The 16,339-nt window shown below is 53.0% G+C and overlaps 5 protein-coding genes across 5 annotated transcripts; 3 read left to right on the top strand and 2 right to left on the bottom strand.

The window, feature by feature from the left end:
• Positions 1–1,050: 1,050 nt before the first annotated feature.
• On the top strand, positions 1,051–2,105 carry N7477_003007 (DNA-directed RNA polymerase II core subunit RPB11; the record flags this gene model as incomplete). The annotated part of the gene is made up of 4 exons (XM_056964670.1): positions 1,051–1,313; positions 1,629–1,687; positions 1,742–1,851; positions 1,917–2,105. 4 exons carry the CDS (start codon positions 1,051–1,053, stop codon positions 2,103–2,105), a joined length of 621 nt encoding a protein of 206 aa, XP_056824623.1.
• A 668-nt stretch (positions 2,106–2,773) lies between these two features.
• On the top strand, positions 2,774–7,373 carry pan1 (actin cytoskeleton-regulatory complex protein PAN1; the record flags this gene model as incomplete). Its single annotated transcript, XM_056964669.1, has 7 exons — positions 2,774–2,981; positions 3,029–3,397; positions 3,459–4,475; positions 4,535–5,558; positions 5,639–6,142; positions 6,199–6,520; positions 6,552–7,373. 7 exons carry the CDS (start codon positions 2,774–2,776, stop codon positions 7,371–7,373), a joined length of 4,266 nt encoding a protein of 1,421 aa, XP_056824622.1.
• A 457-nt stretch (positions 7,374–7,830) lies between these two features.
• N7477_003005 (sodium/calcium exchanger protein) lies at positions 7,831–10,964 on the bottom strand (the record flags this gene model as incomplete). Its single annotated transcript, XM_056964668.1, has 3 exons — positions 7,831–9,323; positions 9,361–10,696; positions 10,767–10,964. The coding sequence occupies 3 exons, from the start codon at positions 10,962–10,964 to the stop codon at positions 7,831–7,833; spliced, it is 3,027 nt and encodes a 1,008-aa protein (XP_056824621.1).
• A 343-nt stretch (positions 10,965–11,307) lies between these two features.
• Positions 11,308–14,198, top strand: N7477_003004 (condensin subunit BRN1; the record flags this gene model as incomplete). The annotated part of the gene is made up of 4 exons (XM_056964667.1): positions 11,308–11,339; positions 11,432–11,587; positions 11,649–12,210; positions 12,270–14,198. The coding sequence occupies 4 exons, from the start codon at positions 11,308–11,310 to the stop codon at positions 14,196–14,198; spliced, it is 2,679 nt and encodes an 892-aa protein (XP_056824620.1).
• A 508-nt stretch (positions 14,199–14,706) lies between these two features.
• On the bottom strand, positions 14,707–16,122 carry N7477_003003 (arrestin family protein; the record flags this gene model as incomplete). Its single annotated transcript, XM_056964666.1, has 5 exons — positions 14,707–14,781; positions 15,002–15,439; positions 15,503–15,812; positions 15,878–15,988; positions 16,088–16,122. The coding sequence occupies 5 exons, from the start codon at positions 16,120–16,122 to the stop codon at positions 14,707–14,709; spliced, it is 969 nt and encodes a 322-aa protein (XP_056824619.1).
• Between the last annotated feature and the right edge of the window lie 217 nt (positions 16,123–16,339).

The raw sequence follows: 16,339 nt of genomic DNA, 5'->3' as shown, positions 1-16,339 counted from the left end.
GGCTTCACAAAACTCTGGAAACATCTAAAGCCTGATATCGTGTATCTCAGGAGCTCAGAAAAAACCACATGCGGATCAGAAATTGAAGTTCTTGAACTTGAATGTTCCGCCTTTCCGCGCTGCGTAGTGTAGAGAAACGAAGATAATCCTTAAAGCAGGGTCATTCGCGAGCAGACCTTATGTTCTGTGTTTTCACAGATCAAGTATTTCGGATAAATAGATATTCTCAGACCGAACCGAGGAATTTCGTATCTCGTCCCATCTTTCAATGACCATAGTAGAGCGATTGATGTCACGTGATATAGTAGACGTGTATCACGTGCTGATACCATATCTTTGACTGTCGAATCTCGACACTTTCATCCAACCACATCGACTTTGACCCTGCACCAGCCAGGACCCAACCGTTCGCCAAGCTCATATTGGACACTGACGCGGTCCTCACTTCCGCGCTTGAGCTCTCGGCCTTGGAGGAACCAGAACCTGGTCGATATTTGGACGTTTAGGCGGTTGGCCATTTAGACAGCGAGGTGCGCAAACGCAACTCGGTCTCGCAGCGGCAACAATTCTACAAAGACGATTGGTAGTCGACCTTAAAGCCGCCCATTGAGACTGAACGGCCACGAACAGCACTTGAAAAGCCTCGACATCCTCGGCATCCATAATCGCCCGTCGTTGTGATAACACGTTCTGACAATATGAACGCACCGGATCGGTAAGTGAAATGTTCTTGGTTATTCATTTGCTCTTTTTTCTTCTTGTTGTTGCAATGCGTCAACGACATGGGATGGGCCGGTTGCGGGCTGTGGAAGAGGGCGTTTGTGTTTCGCAATGTTTGGCCGGGGTGGGCCACAGGATGAGCTCGAGAGGTGTGGTTGAAGAGTGCAAGAAAGGCCTTCGCATTTGGTTGTGAAGAAGTCTTGAACTTGTCACGGACCATCTTCGAGGTCTCTCTCTTCCACCACCGCGGGCAACCTGACATTGGCACCTTCCACTTTGGCGCCTTCCCGTATCAAACATTCATTTCGCCTGGTATCGAGACCCTCCGTCATGGCTCCTTCCCCTGTTTACGACGAGTGTCCCAGTCGAGCAGTGTTCGACGAGCATTTGCACCGGAACCTGGAGGAGAATCTTGAGGGCACCTTGGACCTGTCTGGACCTGCTGTAGAAAGGACTCTTCCTCCACTTTTGCCGGATGAGATCCCCCAAGATATTCTGGACCAGGATCCTACCTTTCATCAGCCCGCAGCTCGAAGCTCTTTCCAGTCTGTACCTCAAGGCACTTTCCTGTTTGCACCTCAAGACTCTTTCCAGTCTGTACCTCGAAGCTCTTCACACTACCCCATTCCCAACACATCCCCATCTTTGGCCTCAAAATATTCCTGTGATCTGCCCGAAACTGCAGAGATGTCGAGCCCCAACCCCTTCAAGATCGTCTTGGCAACTGATGCCATTGCGAAAGATCGTGCTGGACGCCGAGATCGTCCTGCCCACGCCATTTAGGCCCATCTCAGGTGGAGGATCGCCGAGGACCCGTCAGTCTCTTTGTAACTCATCTTGTTCATGCGTTTTTCTTTCCTCGCATCGTTTTGCATTCTATTTCCCGATTTTGTCTGACTTGATCACAGTTACGAGGCCATTCTGCTTGGCCCTGGCGAGAACAAGATCGATGTCGAGATTGACACTCGTGAGTCTCCCTTAATTAATGAGAGTGAGCAGCTTCACTAACGATGAAGCTTAGGCCTTCCCTCTGCCGCTATCTTTACTTTTCACAAGGAGGACCATACCCTCGGTAACATGCTTCGCACTCGTCTCCTGAAAACTCCCCACGTCGTCTTCGCCGCCTACAAGGTAAGAAGGAACATCTTTGGCCGCTCATTTGAGACTTTAGATCGACACTGACTTTGCGTTACTAGATTCCTCACCCTTTGACCCCCAACTTCCTGTTGCGCGTCCAGACTGATGGTGAAATCACACCACGCCAAGCGGTGATCACTGCCTCTAAAGCATTAATCCAGGATTTGGGCACGCTGTCTCGCGAATTCACCAAGGAGTATGAGCTGCGCAAGATGGCCAACGCTGCCAACCAGCAGCAGACCGATTAAGCGATATCCAGTCAAACATGGAAGTCGACTTTAAGTCGAATCGATGCTGAGATTCATCTTCGGTCATTCTCTTTCCTTTGGTTTTTATCTGGCGTATGGAGCGGTCTCAAGGCTCATTTAGTACTTCGTCTTCAAAATGCTGACTGGGTTATCCAGTCCAAGATCTTGGTGCTTTTTTTTGCTCGTTCCCACGGGGGACACTAATGATGGTTATGATTTGCATCCACGTTGATGCCATGTATCTAGTACGATACCACTGAAATTCAGATAGCTTTGCCCTCTTACAGCCTTTCGGAGTTCTCCACGAAATCATCATGAGAGCATTTCACGTCAACGGCATTTCTTCACGGCCTGTCGTGTGAGGCCTAGTAGCAGTCGCGTCGAACATAGGTCCTTCCCATACTTCTGTGACTCAAATTCTGGCATAATCTCCGTCTTGTCCCAATCTCGACTTCTTCACCTCGTGCACCCTGAAAATAGATTACGCCGGGGTAGTCATGACTAAGCTCCCAATTGAGCTAGCGTCCCTCCGCGTGTCCCTGCTACAGCGTCATTTCCGTTGCTCCTGAGACTCAATCTCCCCTGGGCTATCTGCATTCCTTTTTCCCTTTGTGATCTATCCGCGGTTCTTCTGCATCTTTTTCTTCCATGCGAGCGACGTGTTAATAATGTTCTCCTCGTCGAATTCCTTCCTCGGCGGTGGTGCAGGTGGCCGCCCAGGCCAGGCACCATTCATGCAGCAACAGCAGCAACAGCAGCAACAGCCAACATACTCGCAATTCTCTCAGGGCCAACAGCAGCCGCCAATGCAGCAGCCTCAGCCGACGGGATTTGCGCCGCAACCAACTGGCTTTGCCGGACAACCGTCGCCATTTGGTAACTCGCAGCTTCAACCTCAACCCACCGGATTCCCCGTGGGACAGCTCCAGCCGCAGTTCACTGGCTTCCCTGGACAGCAACTACCACAATCGCAGCAGCAATTCCAACAGCCGCAAAATCTGCAGCCTCAATATACCGGTTTCCCCCTCAGAATCAGCCTCAGAGCCAGGCGCAGCCACCACTCCCTCAACTTCAGCTCCCCCAGGCTACGGGGCTCCCTTCCCGGTTGAAGACTTCGTTTGATGTCGCAAACTCCTTCCAAGATACCGGTGCCACCGGAAACCCCCCGCAAGTGCCACCGAAGACTGGTTCAAAGATCCCGAGTATCCGGCTCTCTTTCATCACAGCACAGGATCAGGCCAAGTTTGAGCAGCTATTCAGAACTGCTGTTGGCAATGAAAAGACATTGGACGGTATGTGCCTGTCTGGATCTTTCCGTCGGAACAACGGCCATTTGCTGACCACCATTATCAGGCGAGAAAGCGCGGGATCTTCTCCTGCGCTCCAAGCTCCCAGGTGCCGACCTTTCCAAGATCTGGATTTTGTCAGATACCACTAAGTCAGGACAATTGTTCTTTCCCGAGTTCGCACTGGCTATGTACCTGTGTAATTTGCGTCTGACTGGCCGTGAAGTGCCTACCTCTTTGCCTGAGACGATCAAGAATGAGGTATCTAGCATGGTTGACATTATCTCCTTCGATGTGCCCGACTCGGCACCACCGCCAGCGCCGCGAACCAATGCGCCCAATTTTGATGCGCCTCTTCTGGAGAACAAGTCGACCCCGCCTATCGTGCAGCAGCCCCAGCCCCAACAGGCGAGCAATACTCAGCTACTGAACCAGTTGACTGCACAGCCCACCGGATTCTTCTCTCAGCCTACTGGCATGCAGCCTCAACAGACCGGCATCCCAGGGCAGAATCAGGCACAGTTCCTCCAATCGCAACAGACAGGGTTCATGAGTAACCCGCAAGCTACGGGGTACACTGGTCCTCGGCCCCCAATGCCCCCAATGCCTACTGGGTTTGCCTCAAACCTCAGCCCTGCACAGACTGGTGGCCTAGGTGTGCAACCTACTGGGCTCACAGCACAGCCTACTGGTATTCCTGGTCAGTGGGGCTTTATCAACACCCCCGCACAAGGGTTGCCCAATATCGAGGCTATGAAGCAGCAGCTCATGCCTCAACCCGGTCGCGAGGGTGGTTTCAACATGGCCAACCTTTCCGGCAATGCCACAGTTGCCTGGGCCATCACTAAGGAAGAGAAGAAAATTTATGACGATCTGTTTCGTGCCTGGGATGGATTCCGCAAGGGATTCATTGGCGGCGAAACTGCCATTGAGATCATGGGTCAAAGTGGATTAAACAGGAAGGATTTGGAGCGAATCTGGACTTTGGCCGACCCTCACAATCGCGGCCGTCTCAACATGGATGAGTTCGCTGTTGCCATGCATTTGATCTATCGGGCTTTGAACGGTTATCCGGTGCCTAGCCGTCTCCCTCCAGAGCTCATTCCCCGTCCACAAGACACTTGAATGATTCTATCGGTACAGTCAAGTCCCTTTTGTCCCAGGATGCCGAATCGCGGAAGGCATCCGGAGCTTTCTTGCAGCCCCAGAAGACCGGTGTCAGCTATCTCAAGGATCACTCGTTCCGTGGTGGTAGTGGACAGCCCGGAGCCAGCCGTAAGGATGCGACGATGTTCAAGAACAATGATGCCGCGGGCGGCTACCGTTCAAGTGCCCGCCATCGTGTTGGTAACGACGCCCATACTCCATCGCCCGGTGCCTCCCAGACTTCAGAGGGAGACGAGCTGTCAGTGGACCAGCTGCGAAAGAAGATCCGTGAGGCCAAGGTGATGCTAGACGCCGTTGACTTTCAGGACGAGAACCGGGCTGAGGACGACGAGGCTCTTGATCGCCAGGACCGCCGTGAGGCAGAGAGCCTCATGGACCGTATTCGTCGTGTGCAAGATGACATTGACACCCACCCCAATGCTTCGTTCCGTCAATTGGATACCGGGGCGGAGCGTAGGGCTCTTCGTCGTCAGCTCCAGTCCTACGAGGACCAGGTTCCACAGGTCGCATCTGAAGTTCGACGCGTTGAGCGTGAGATATCCGATGCCAAGCTTGAGCTTTTCCGCCTGAAGGATGCCAAAGCCCATCCTGGTAGCGCTCAGACCATTGTTGGCACTGGACCAGGCGGTGCAGTGACCGAGTCGGATCGCATCAAGGCTCGCGCTCGTGCCCGCATGCAAGCCCGCGCTGCTGAGTTGGCTGGCCGCCCAGCCCCCGCCACTGAAGATGATGATGGACAGGCTGCTCGCCGACTGGAGGCTGAGAGTGCAAATGTCAAGGCTGAGCGGGAGCGCAACGAAACTATGACCCGTGATGTCGAGGAAAGTGTCCGGGACTTCACCCGCAGTTTGGAGGACAGTCTCCGCGAAGAAGGACAAAACTCCACTCGTGAGCATGAAAAGCGACGATGGGAGGATGCCCTGGGCGTTGAAGAAATCACCCGTGACTTCATCTATGACCTTAGCCGCAACAGCCGGACTGCCAGCATCCGCAAAGAAGAGTATGTTACATCGAGGATCATCAAGAATGGAGGATCAAGCTAATAAAATGAAACAGGCGAGAAAGATCTCTCCATGAGAGACCCCGTCATGGATCCCCCGCTTCCGATTCACCTGCTGCACGGCCGTCTGTGCCCGCTTCGACCGGCTCGTCGGGCTCTACTCCCGTTAACACGCACGAGGACCGTGTGGCAGCTGCCAGGGAGCGTGCACAGAAGCGCATCGCAGAGCGGATGGCCGCTGTCGGCCTGAAGCCTGCCGATTCGACCGAAACTTTGGCCCAGCGTCAGGAACGAGAGAAGAGAGAACGCGAAGAGCGCGTCAGGCGTGCTGAAGAAGAAGATGCTAAGAGGGAGGTTGAGAGACAGCGCCGTTTGGCTGAGGAGAGGGGTGGTCCTAGTGCCGCAGCTCCCAAGGCTGCTGGCAAGAAGCCACCTCCGGCACCTCCTACTCGCAGAGCCCGAACTGATAGTGCCGGCCAGGCTGATGCTAAGAAGGCCGAAGAGGCCAAGGCAGAGCATGCTATTCGTGAGCAGGCCATCAAGGAGGAGCAGGAGGCACAGGAGGCGGAGACAAAGCGTCTTGAGTAAGCTTGTCTTGGCTCCATCTCCCATAATGGTGCTATTGCTGACTTAATTACAGATCTGAGGCCGATGATTTCCAAAAGGAGAAAGAAGCCCAGGCAGCTCGCCTCAAAGCCCTTGAGGAGCAGGTTCGACAAGGCAAAATCAAGAAGCAGGAAGAGAAACGCCGCAGGGAAGAAGCTGCTCGCATGGCTAAGGAGCAGGAGGCCAAGATGGAAGCTCAGCGTGCTGAACTTGAAGCTGCTAGGGAACGTGAGCGCCAGTTACAGCGCGAGCTGGAGGGTTTGGATGACGGAAGCTCCTCAGACGATGAAGGGCCTGAGAGCATCACTCCCCAGAACAGCACTCCCACCCAGAGCCAGTTTCTGTCCGCACCACCTGTCCCTACTGATTCTGTACCAGAGCCCCCAGCGGCCTCTGCCCCCGAAGCTCGAGAAGGCCCCCAGCCCGGCTACCTCCCCAGTTGAAGGATTTGTAGCTCCCGTTGCTACAGCTGACGCGGAGTCGAAAAACCCTTACTTCAAGTCCCTTGGACAAACCACTGAGCCGATCCAAGCAACTTCGCCCGCGGCCCAGTCCACCAACCCGTTCCACCGCCTCGCTCAACAAGAGAAGCAAGAAGCTTCCAAGCCTACTTTCACTGGAGCCGGACCTTTGGAACGCAAGACCCGTACACGCCCTGAGGAGGCTGATGACTGGTCCAATGCCGGCTCCGATATTGAGTCGTCTGATGATGAGAATGAGCGGCCCGGCGGTGGCAGCGCCAAGCAGCTTGCCAGCATCCTGTTCGGTACCATGGCACCACCGCGCCCTTTGAGTGCAATGGATGAAGACAAGTCCGCTACACCTGTCCAGGCCAGCCCTATTGCGCCCCCTCCTCTTCCTCCCGCGACTCTCGCATCTTCCGCTATCGAGCCCGAGGCCGGAGACAGTGCCCTAATTGCTCCCCCTTTTCCCCCTCCCGGTGCCGTGCCTCCTCCGCCTCCGCCCCCGGGAGGCGCTCCGTTCGCAGCACCTCCCCCCCCTCCTCCTGCACCTGGTGCTCCTGCAGCTCCACCTCCGCCTCCTCCGGGCGCCCCTCCAGGAGCCCCCCCTCCCCCTGCGCCCCCTGCCCCTGGCGTCGCGGGTGGAGCTCATTCCGCTCTGCTTGCATCCATTCAAGCTGGACGGGGTCTCAAGAAGGTGCAGACCAACGACCGCAGCACGAGTTCCTCGGCTGGGCGCGTGCTTTGAGGCACTAATTAGAACACAATTGTACAGAAATGGACGGACTTTGAAGTGGGCATTTTGCTTGATCATTCCATTCTTGGGGCGGACCGAGGTGATACGCGTGTGCTAGATCAGGGTGATGATGATAGTTTAGGTGGTAGTGTTCCATCCACAATATTTATTGAGATTTTGCTTCAAGCGATCCATCGTAATCGTGTAAAATCTATTAAACTATCAAACAAGAGTGAATTTCCGAGCGGGGCAGATGACAGTACTGGATTCAATGCTGTTGAAATTGACGATGTGTTTCGTGAACATGGTAACAAAACCAAGGATCATAGCTCGGATGCCTACATGCCTGCATCATGCGACAAGTACAACCGCAGTAGATATCCATCATCTAAACAGTGAGTTGTACATGCATCCAACACCAATGCCAACTCGAAAAAAAACATAACTGAAAAGATGCGTATGAACATCATTATGTAACCTCCGCAATCACGTTCCCAACCGTACTCAAACACCAAACCACAATCAACCCCCACCCGATCTTGCGATCCATTCTCCAGCCGTTCAAGGGAATAACGATGAGAAGACCCACGAGGACAACTAACAAGGTAGCTCCACTGATGACCAATACTTTGGAAATGGCAATCTCATAGGGAGCTCGGGTAACGATCTCATTGTGTCCGCGAGGCGCATGGCCACCGTTCATGGTCATGTATAGTCCGCCCAGGCCGATTCCAAGTAAGATGTTAAGCATTGGGCCACCGAAGCATGCGCTCAGTGCCATGACGGGGTATCCAAGTCTTGCGACTGTGATATCAGCGACGAGATCGCCGAGAGAGTTGCCGACTGCGAAGACGGTCAATCCCAGTAGAGAGTCTGAAATGTCCAGAATGACGCCGATGGTCTTCAGAAGGGACACGACTTCGGTGGCGATAGTTGCGATCCACGCTATGGCGACTAGGAAGCCCAGGAGGGCTAGGAAAGGACGCCATGAGACCGGGAGGGGAGGGGTGTGCTGTTCTGAGGGATCCTGCTCGGACTGCGCGTTGTTTTCGTGCCAGGGACGGCGGCGAGTTGAGACGAGGAGAGCTGTGAGGCAGAGGAATGAGAACAGGAGGGATACCAGGGCTGGTAGAATGAGGTTGCGAGGGTCATTGTCTTCGTCGACGGTGGTCCACGCGATGAGGGTGAAGAAAAAGGGACCAGTGAAGAGTTGGATTCCAATGAGCCAGCGGTTCCAGTCTTTGACTGGTAGATGGCAGTCTGAGGTATTGAGTAGTGGTGGTGGGGCTGGAAGTTCCGAGTCCCAACGTGGACGACTGAGGCGGTGATGTTCAGAATGCGACTTGCGGTGTGAGCGAGAAGTCTGATAATCTTGGAAAGAGCTTTGACGGTCATGGCCCGGGTGAATTACTGGGCTATCAGCCGGCAGTCGAATCCTGGGAGCTTGGTGTTCGTCGTCTCCAACCCGCTCAATGACCACGGCCGGCACCGGATCGGGATCCACAGACTCGGGACCTTGAGGCTCAATAATTGGAACGGTTATCGTGAGCAGGAATACGCTGGGCGCTGCGACAATTCCCAGCAAACGCTCGGCGATGCCCTTGGATTTCCAGCTAGCCAAGGTAGGGAAGAGGGTGCAGCCGATCCGCTTCGGTGGAGGAAAGGTTGAAGGCCACAACCTTTTGGGGGAGAACCGGAATGAGGAGCTATCGCCGACCATCTCATCGGGGCCATCGTGAAATAGCAACTGTTCTGACGGGCTCGTTTCCGGGTTGGGCAGACAAATACTAGGTGGGCGAGAATGGGGAGGAGAGGGTCCATCAACGAACGCGGGGAACGGCGCAGCTGGGCTCTCTGTGGTATATGCAGAATTATAACTGCCGGTTCCACCCCTGGGGGATATCGAACGTGGAGAAAGTTCATGAGTTGCCCCAGTTTGGTAATTGGGAGAGTTGAATGCATCTGGCGGTGCCAAAAAGGTCCGGCGTTCGAGGAACACCGGCGTCCACAGGATTTTGAATCGGTAAGGAAAGCTCAGACGATGACGGAGAGGCAGTCAAGGCTGCGCTGGTATCTATGCGGAGAAATCCAGGCGGCCCCATGGCTATATCGTTTGAAGGCCGACTCACAGTGAGACGCGGAGGTTCGGCGGTTCGTCGGTTCAACACGCTGGTATCAAGCCTCAACCCATCGGCATCGTTGGCCGACACAGCTCGTGCTCGAGCACCTTCTGCGCTGTTGGGTGACAGACGGTCATTATATCCCGTAGATCTGCTCGCGCGAGGGTGCGATGCAATCGACCGGGTGTCAAAGGGCTGGGAAGAGTTCTCGCCGTCATCTGAGTAGCTGCTCAGGCTGACGGTTGGCTTATAGCTTCGTGATTTCTGGAGGGAATGAAGCACCGATTGAAATTCCAGAGCACCGACGAGACTCGGCCGAATCGGGGTAATGGTGTTACGCCTCGATCTATACGGAGGCCGATAGACATGCATGTTATCGCGAATCTCGGCCAGGTAACGGTTACGAGTCTCGTCGTCCTCATCTTCCTCATCTTTCCAGATCGGAGCTGCTTCGGCTCGTTCCAACATATCAAAGTCATCTGTAGATGCTCCACGGAGAAGACTGCGTGACTCGGAGGCCACACCTGGGTCGTCGTCTTCAATGGGTTGTTCTACCTCCAGCTCCTGGTTGTCCGGAATGTGGAAATGAGTTCGCGCGGCAAGGTCTCGTTCATACCTTCGGCGGCGGCGAACCAAATACCAATGCCAGGTCACGACCATGAAAACATAAAAGACATACAAGGCCACCATTGCAGCTGACTCCCAAACATGAAGCCTGCCATCGGCCAATAAAAACATACTGAAGCTGACAGCTACAATGAAGTAGCCCACATCTCGGACAAAGCTCCGGCGGGCCACTCTGAACGGTCGGACCAGAGCCATAGAGCCTGCAACTACAGACGTGATGAAACTGGCCGCGCCAATCAATTCACCAATCGCGAGACTTCCGCTGTTCGACCGCATTGCAGCAAAGGTCGAGAAGACATCGGGACTGCCATTTCCAAATGCGAGGAACGTAACGCCCGTTAGGCTTTCGCTCAACCCCAAAACGCTAGCCAGAGTACTCAGATCAATGCACAAGAAATCACTGGCCGCGATCCCGATGGTACTGAATAGAAGCGACAGCCAAAGAATCAAGATTATGAAGGCCACCGGCTTCGCATCGGACAAGGAGCAATAATATAGCTGAAGATAAGAGAGTAGGCCATCTTGATGGTCGGGACAATTGTCGCGAACATATGAACACTGATCCTTGACGTCTCGGACTAGGCGGCACTGCAAACAGGTCACACAGAGTATCATTTAGCCTTCCATATCATTCCACAGGGGAGAGGAGCGGTGGTACCTCTGGTTCCTCTTCCCGCTTGAGGAGAGGGACACCCGCTGCTGTGCGCTGATGTATCTGTCCCGTTCCAATACTTCTTACAGCGAACGTAAGAGCCACAAGGGTGGTGAACACAAGGATGCTTGTGTAGAATGGTCGCGTGGAGTACCGAGGGCCTCTGCGGACGGCAGGCTGCAGGAATGAAGGTAACGCGTTCATGATGGCGTCTTCAATCGCTGCATTGTGACCCAGTATAGTATCGACCCCAAAGCAAGTCAATAACGGATTCAAGAAGGAGAAGAAATGTCTTCCATTGAACCTGGTCCCTTCGTTGCGGTGAATGATGTGTGCGGTGATGTCAGCCTAGCACAGGCGTGGCTGCAGAGTGGACCAATGCGCTAATCTCTGGGCGCATGCCGATGCTGTACAGCTGATAAGGTATGGCGATGACTGAAGTATAGAAGGATATCGAAATTTGAACGGATACAACTTGGACGGCCCTTTTTCTTTACACTGGGCAGATGTAGTTGCAAGTATTTTTGGAGGTTAACTCAGCGCAAAAATGTGGAAATCAGCTCATCAATTGACACCTGGGTATCCAGGCAGTAAACGTCAAAGCATGTGATTTTCTGCGCGTCTGGTCTTCTTTGTGCGCCGGATGTTTGTTGACTTCCCCATTTGTTTAGGCCGCCCCTCTTGCGCCTGCAACCACCATCGACCACCTACGCTACCATCCTGTTATCCCCTGCTGGGGGAAACCGCAACCATGCCCCGTGTAGCGAACAAAGTGCATCGCCGCTCCGGCGGCAGCACGTCCACCCGCAGAAGAACTCGCCGATCAAGTGCGTTAACCACTCTTATTTGCGAAAAGCGGAGTCTAACGGGGTACTAACCATGCATTAGAATCCCCTTGAATGATGATATGGGTGAGAAGGCGGCGCGGAACCAGGCTCGACAGGCGCTCCAAGATCTCCAAATGAACCAGATCAAAGCCGCAGTGAAGACACCCATGCCCACCCGCCGATACCGCGACAGAAGCGAGAGCCCAACAACAACGCCGCGTGGCTCCGGCCATCGAGGCGGCGAAAGCGATGTCAGTGGCCGCGCAGTGACACCGATGAAGCGCGTACCTATTTTGGCCAACTTTGAGGAGTGGATGAAGATGGCTACCGACAACAAGATCAACGCCAACAACTCCTGGAACTTTGCGCTCATCGATTACTTCCACGATATGTCGCTTTTGAGGGAGGGAGACAGTGTCAACTTCCAGAAGGCTAGTTGCACTCTCGATGGATGTGTAAAGATCTATACCAGCCGTGTGGATAGTGTTGCCACAGAGACTGGAAAGCTGTTGAGCGGTTTGGCTGATAGTCGCGACAAGCGCGGGCGCGAAGCCGATGCGGAGGGCGACGAAGATGATGACGAGGATGGAGAGGAGGGCGGTGCGCGTAAGTCGCGCAAGAAGGTATACAATCCCAGAATCACGGGGTTTGGCAAAGCGCATGGCTAACAAAGCCATTACAGACACGGTCACATGAGGCAACGTTAGCCCCATCTTTCAACTCACTGCAGTTGAAGAAATTTGAGTTGGAGTTCGCTGTGGATCCACTGTTTAAAAAGGCGTCCGCGGATTTCGATGAAGGAGGTGCTAAGGGTTTGCTTCTCAACCACCTTTCTATCGACGGAGTTGGAAAAATCGTCTTTGACAGTAGCGATGATGCTGTGGATGAGTCTGCCAAGACCGATGGCGACCACGAAGATCCTGAAGACCCTGAATCCCAAGGCGAGAAGACTAAACCAGTCCAGCAAGCTAGTGATACCTTCGAGGACGATTCAAATATCGACATCGCTTCTCTTGCGGCTCAGTTCTTCCCTGATCTGGATCGCCTTGACGAGCAGGATGTCTGCCCATCCCTCAAGAATTTTAGCCTGGGTGACCCCAGTGGCTCGCTGGATCTTCCTCTGCTCAAGGCCCCCGAGGAGTGGCGGCAAGACAAGAACCCCGATGCTCCCCCGGAAGATCCATCGGGAATCATGCTTGATGACGATAATGCGGTGGGCTTCGACGACGACGATGATTTGGCCGGTTTCGACTTGAGTGGCGATGCTGGCTTCGGTGATGGTGGAGAAGTCTGGGCTCGAGAGGCCGCCTTAGAGCCAATGCTTAAGGTTCACAGGATGGATGATGGTAGCCATGAGGATGGCGAAAATCATGACGAGGACGCATATGCCATTTCGATGTCCCATAATCCAAGCAAACAAGATCACGAAAACATTCTCAGCTACTTCGATAACGCGCTTCAGAAGAACTGGGCTGGCCCAGAGCACTGGAAGATTCGGAGAATCAAGGAGCACACTGCTGCCAGCACAAACGCTGCGCCCAAGCAGAAGAAAGAAAAGGAGCCATTCGAGATCGATTTCGGGGCGCCACTGGATTCTGCCGTCGCTGAGTTGATCTACATGCCGGCTAGCTCTAATTCCGCCATTTCCCTTCCAAAAACCCAATGGAAAACCAAAGGTCGTAATTTGCTGCCTGATGACAAGCATTTCAACTCACGCAACTTGTTGCGCCTGTTCCTCAAACCTAAGGCCCGCATGGGCTCAAAGAAACTGCTGGGGAGACGCACAACTCTTACTCGGCCAGATCAAACGCCCGGAAATGGGGAAATGGATGAGGCATTCTGGGCCAATCACAAAGTCGAGGACACCGTCGAGGATGAGGGTGCTCCTGGTGCCTATGATGCCAACTTCTTCGCTGACGATGACGGCCTCGCTTTCCCTAACGGCATGGATCTGGATGATGACGATGATAACCTGCCATTTGCTGATGCAAGGGAGATGCTCTCACCTGCTGCCGATGGGCGTCCAGTCACCTCACAGGGTGAAGGTGGAGCGACTGGTCTTTCGGCATTGCTGAACATGGTCGGGGCCACGCCTGGCCGGCCCGGCGCTGGTGGATACGGCTCACAATTGGTCACACAAGGTGGACGCCGTGCACGACCAGACTATGTAAACTATGCCCGTGTGGCTAAGAAGGTGGACGTACGACGCCTCAAGGTGGAGATGTGGAAGGGTATGGGCGAGCGATTGATCGCCGCCACCAACTTCGGCTCTGCCTCACAATCCGAGCCGCCAGCTGAGCCTGAAACCGAGTCGGATGCTCCTGAGCCGCCTACGCCGCAGGCCAGAAGCCCCGAGAGACCGGCCGACTCCAAGGATGACGGCCGCTTACGATTCACGCAGATTATGAACTCGCTCAAGACAGTCTACCCAGCCGAGACATTACGTGACATCAGCACATCCTTCGGGTTCATTTGTCTTCTCCATCTGGCCAACGAACAAGGCCTGGTCCTGGAGAGTGATATGAATAAGATCAGCAGTGGCGCCAACACACTAGAAGAGATCTTTGTGAGCCGAGACGTGAATGCCGTTTTGGAAGAAGCACATATCTAAGTCACTTCACTATTGCATGTACAGTCCTTCATCCGGGCAGAGCACCGCGGATCATGTATTGGTCATGAGGAATGGGCAAGCCGATTTATGGAATGGATTTTTGCTAGATCCGTGGAGTTGGCTGGTTGTCTTTTTTTTGTTCTACAGAGTGGCGCTACGGATTTTTTCTCCTTGATTCTTTAATGCAAAAATCTTGCATTCACTTGACATTAGTGTCTTTCCCACGTAGATGAGACTCCAACTCAACCTCAGCAGATCAATCTCGCTCAGTGTTGCGCCACATATATACCTTGCTAATCCCAAGAGAAGAAGCAGACCCTCATATACGATGCCAATAAAAAAAACCATTATCACCCGTCAAGATACACTCTCCAAAGCATACACCGGAGGTTCTACATCCACAAACACCTCCCTACAAGTTCCACTCTCCATCGCTCTCAAAAAGTAGCTCTGATCACCCAGAACAGACTCCAAATCCGCTTCCAAAAGCCTCGGACACAAGACATGTTTACCATACGCCGGAGGCGGAGTACTGCAATCCTGCAACACCTTTCCCCGCACCAACGCATCGGATCCAATCGTACTAGGCGTCATATAGATATTGAACGGAACGTTTTTGGCAATCTGCGCAGATATTAGTGTGTTTTCCTTGTCCCCCAAAAAAAAAAAATCAAAGAAGAAGAAGAAGATGAACAAGAAGAAGAACATGAACAAGAACAAGAACAAGAACAAGAACAAGAACAAGAACAAGAACAAGAAACCCCCCTACCCGCGGCGGAAAGGGAAAAGTAAAAAAAACTGACCTCAACATCAATTTCATTGTTCCCATCGTCACTTCGAAACTCAGCCTTGACAACAAGAACATGCTCGATTTTAATCGCCTTGGTATTGATACTCTGCGAAGCCTTATCCAGCGCCTGCGGCAACCGCATCATCTTACAAATGTTCCAATCAGTTTTGGGAGAATCTGCGAACTCCAACATCTTCGATACGAGCGTATAGCTTCGTGCAGAGTGAATGGTGTGGATATTATAGCGCGCGGATTGGGCCGCCGTAGCATCGACTTTGAGATTATGTTTCTCGATGACCTCGATTGTAATCTTCGAGAGGGTTGTTTCTTTTCCTGAGCCTGTCCAGAGGGTGACATTGACTGGAAAGGCAGAGCCGAAGGGGATGTATCTTGATGGGAGGATGATGCGTGAATTTAGGCCCTGACCGTGTTCGGTTTGCGATTCTTCTCTCTAGAATGAGTGTCAGATTTGAAATGTGAACTTCATCAAGGGACAGATGGTGTTTGAAAGTACCAAATAGATGTAAGGGATTGAGTCTGGGTTTTCGAGCTCGGAATTGAACTTGTAGATCTGGACCGGTTGGGAGATCACGATGTCCTTGAGGTAGGGGCGTTTGATAACTGCTTCGACTTTATATGTGTGGTATTTGTTTGGACCGAGTGACGAGTCGGATATATCTGCTGGTAAGGGGATGCTGAAGGGGTATTTGTAGTCCCCTGCTGCCATGGGGAATGAGCGACGGCATCTTGAGGATGCGATCGGTTGCTCTTGTTCGAATGTGCAGTGTCGGGCGGCTTCAGATACTAAGAAGCCGTCGCCAGGACTTTGAAATGAGGAACAGAGTTAGTCCGCGTGATCAGTAGGTCAGGAGGGCCTTATATGACTTACATCTTAAGTATACCCCGAAGGCGCACCTTGATACTCTTGATATTGACATTTTGGCGTAGAGAGATGCAGAACCGGCCCGAGACCGAGGTTTGGGACTCTGTAGACTGAGCTCTGGGGACAAAGAAACAAGTCTTTTCAAGACTAAAAGAATAACACTGTGTTAGTGTAACAGCTCTATAGAGGTAAAAGGATTAAGTCAAGATGTGATACCTAAGCTCATAGCTTGCCTTGTTCTTGCAGAACATCGTGTCGATATTCATGAGAAACTCCCGCTCGAACAGGAGGCTATAAGGTATACTAGAATAATCCTGAATTCCTATATCCCTTACGTTGCGTATGGATGGTTGTTGTACTACTTAATTACGCAATTGACTCGACATAGCGGGCGCTTCGGTTTCCTGATCAGGAAGGTTTCCGCCCATTCCAGTCCAGCAAGGAGACCAAACATTGAACATCGATCAC

This window comes from Penicillium maclennaniae, assembly GCF_028827695.1.
Source record: "Penicillium maclennaniae strain IBT 15551 chromosome Unknown utg000003l:1.0-5670915.0:1.0-5674809.0, whole genome shotgun sequence".
Taxonomy (NCBI): domain Eukaryota; kingdom Fungi; phylum Ascomycota; class Eurotiomycetes; order Eurotiales; family Aspergillaceae; genus Penicillium; species Penicillium maclennaniae.
This window is presented reverse-complemented; position numbering and strand designations above follow the sequence as displayed.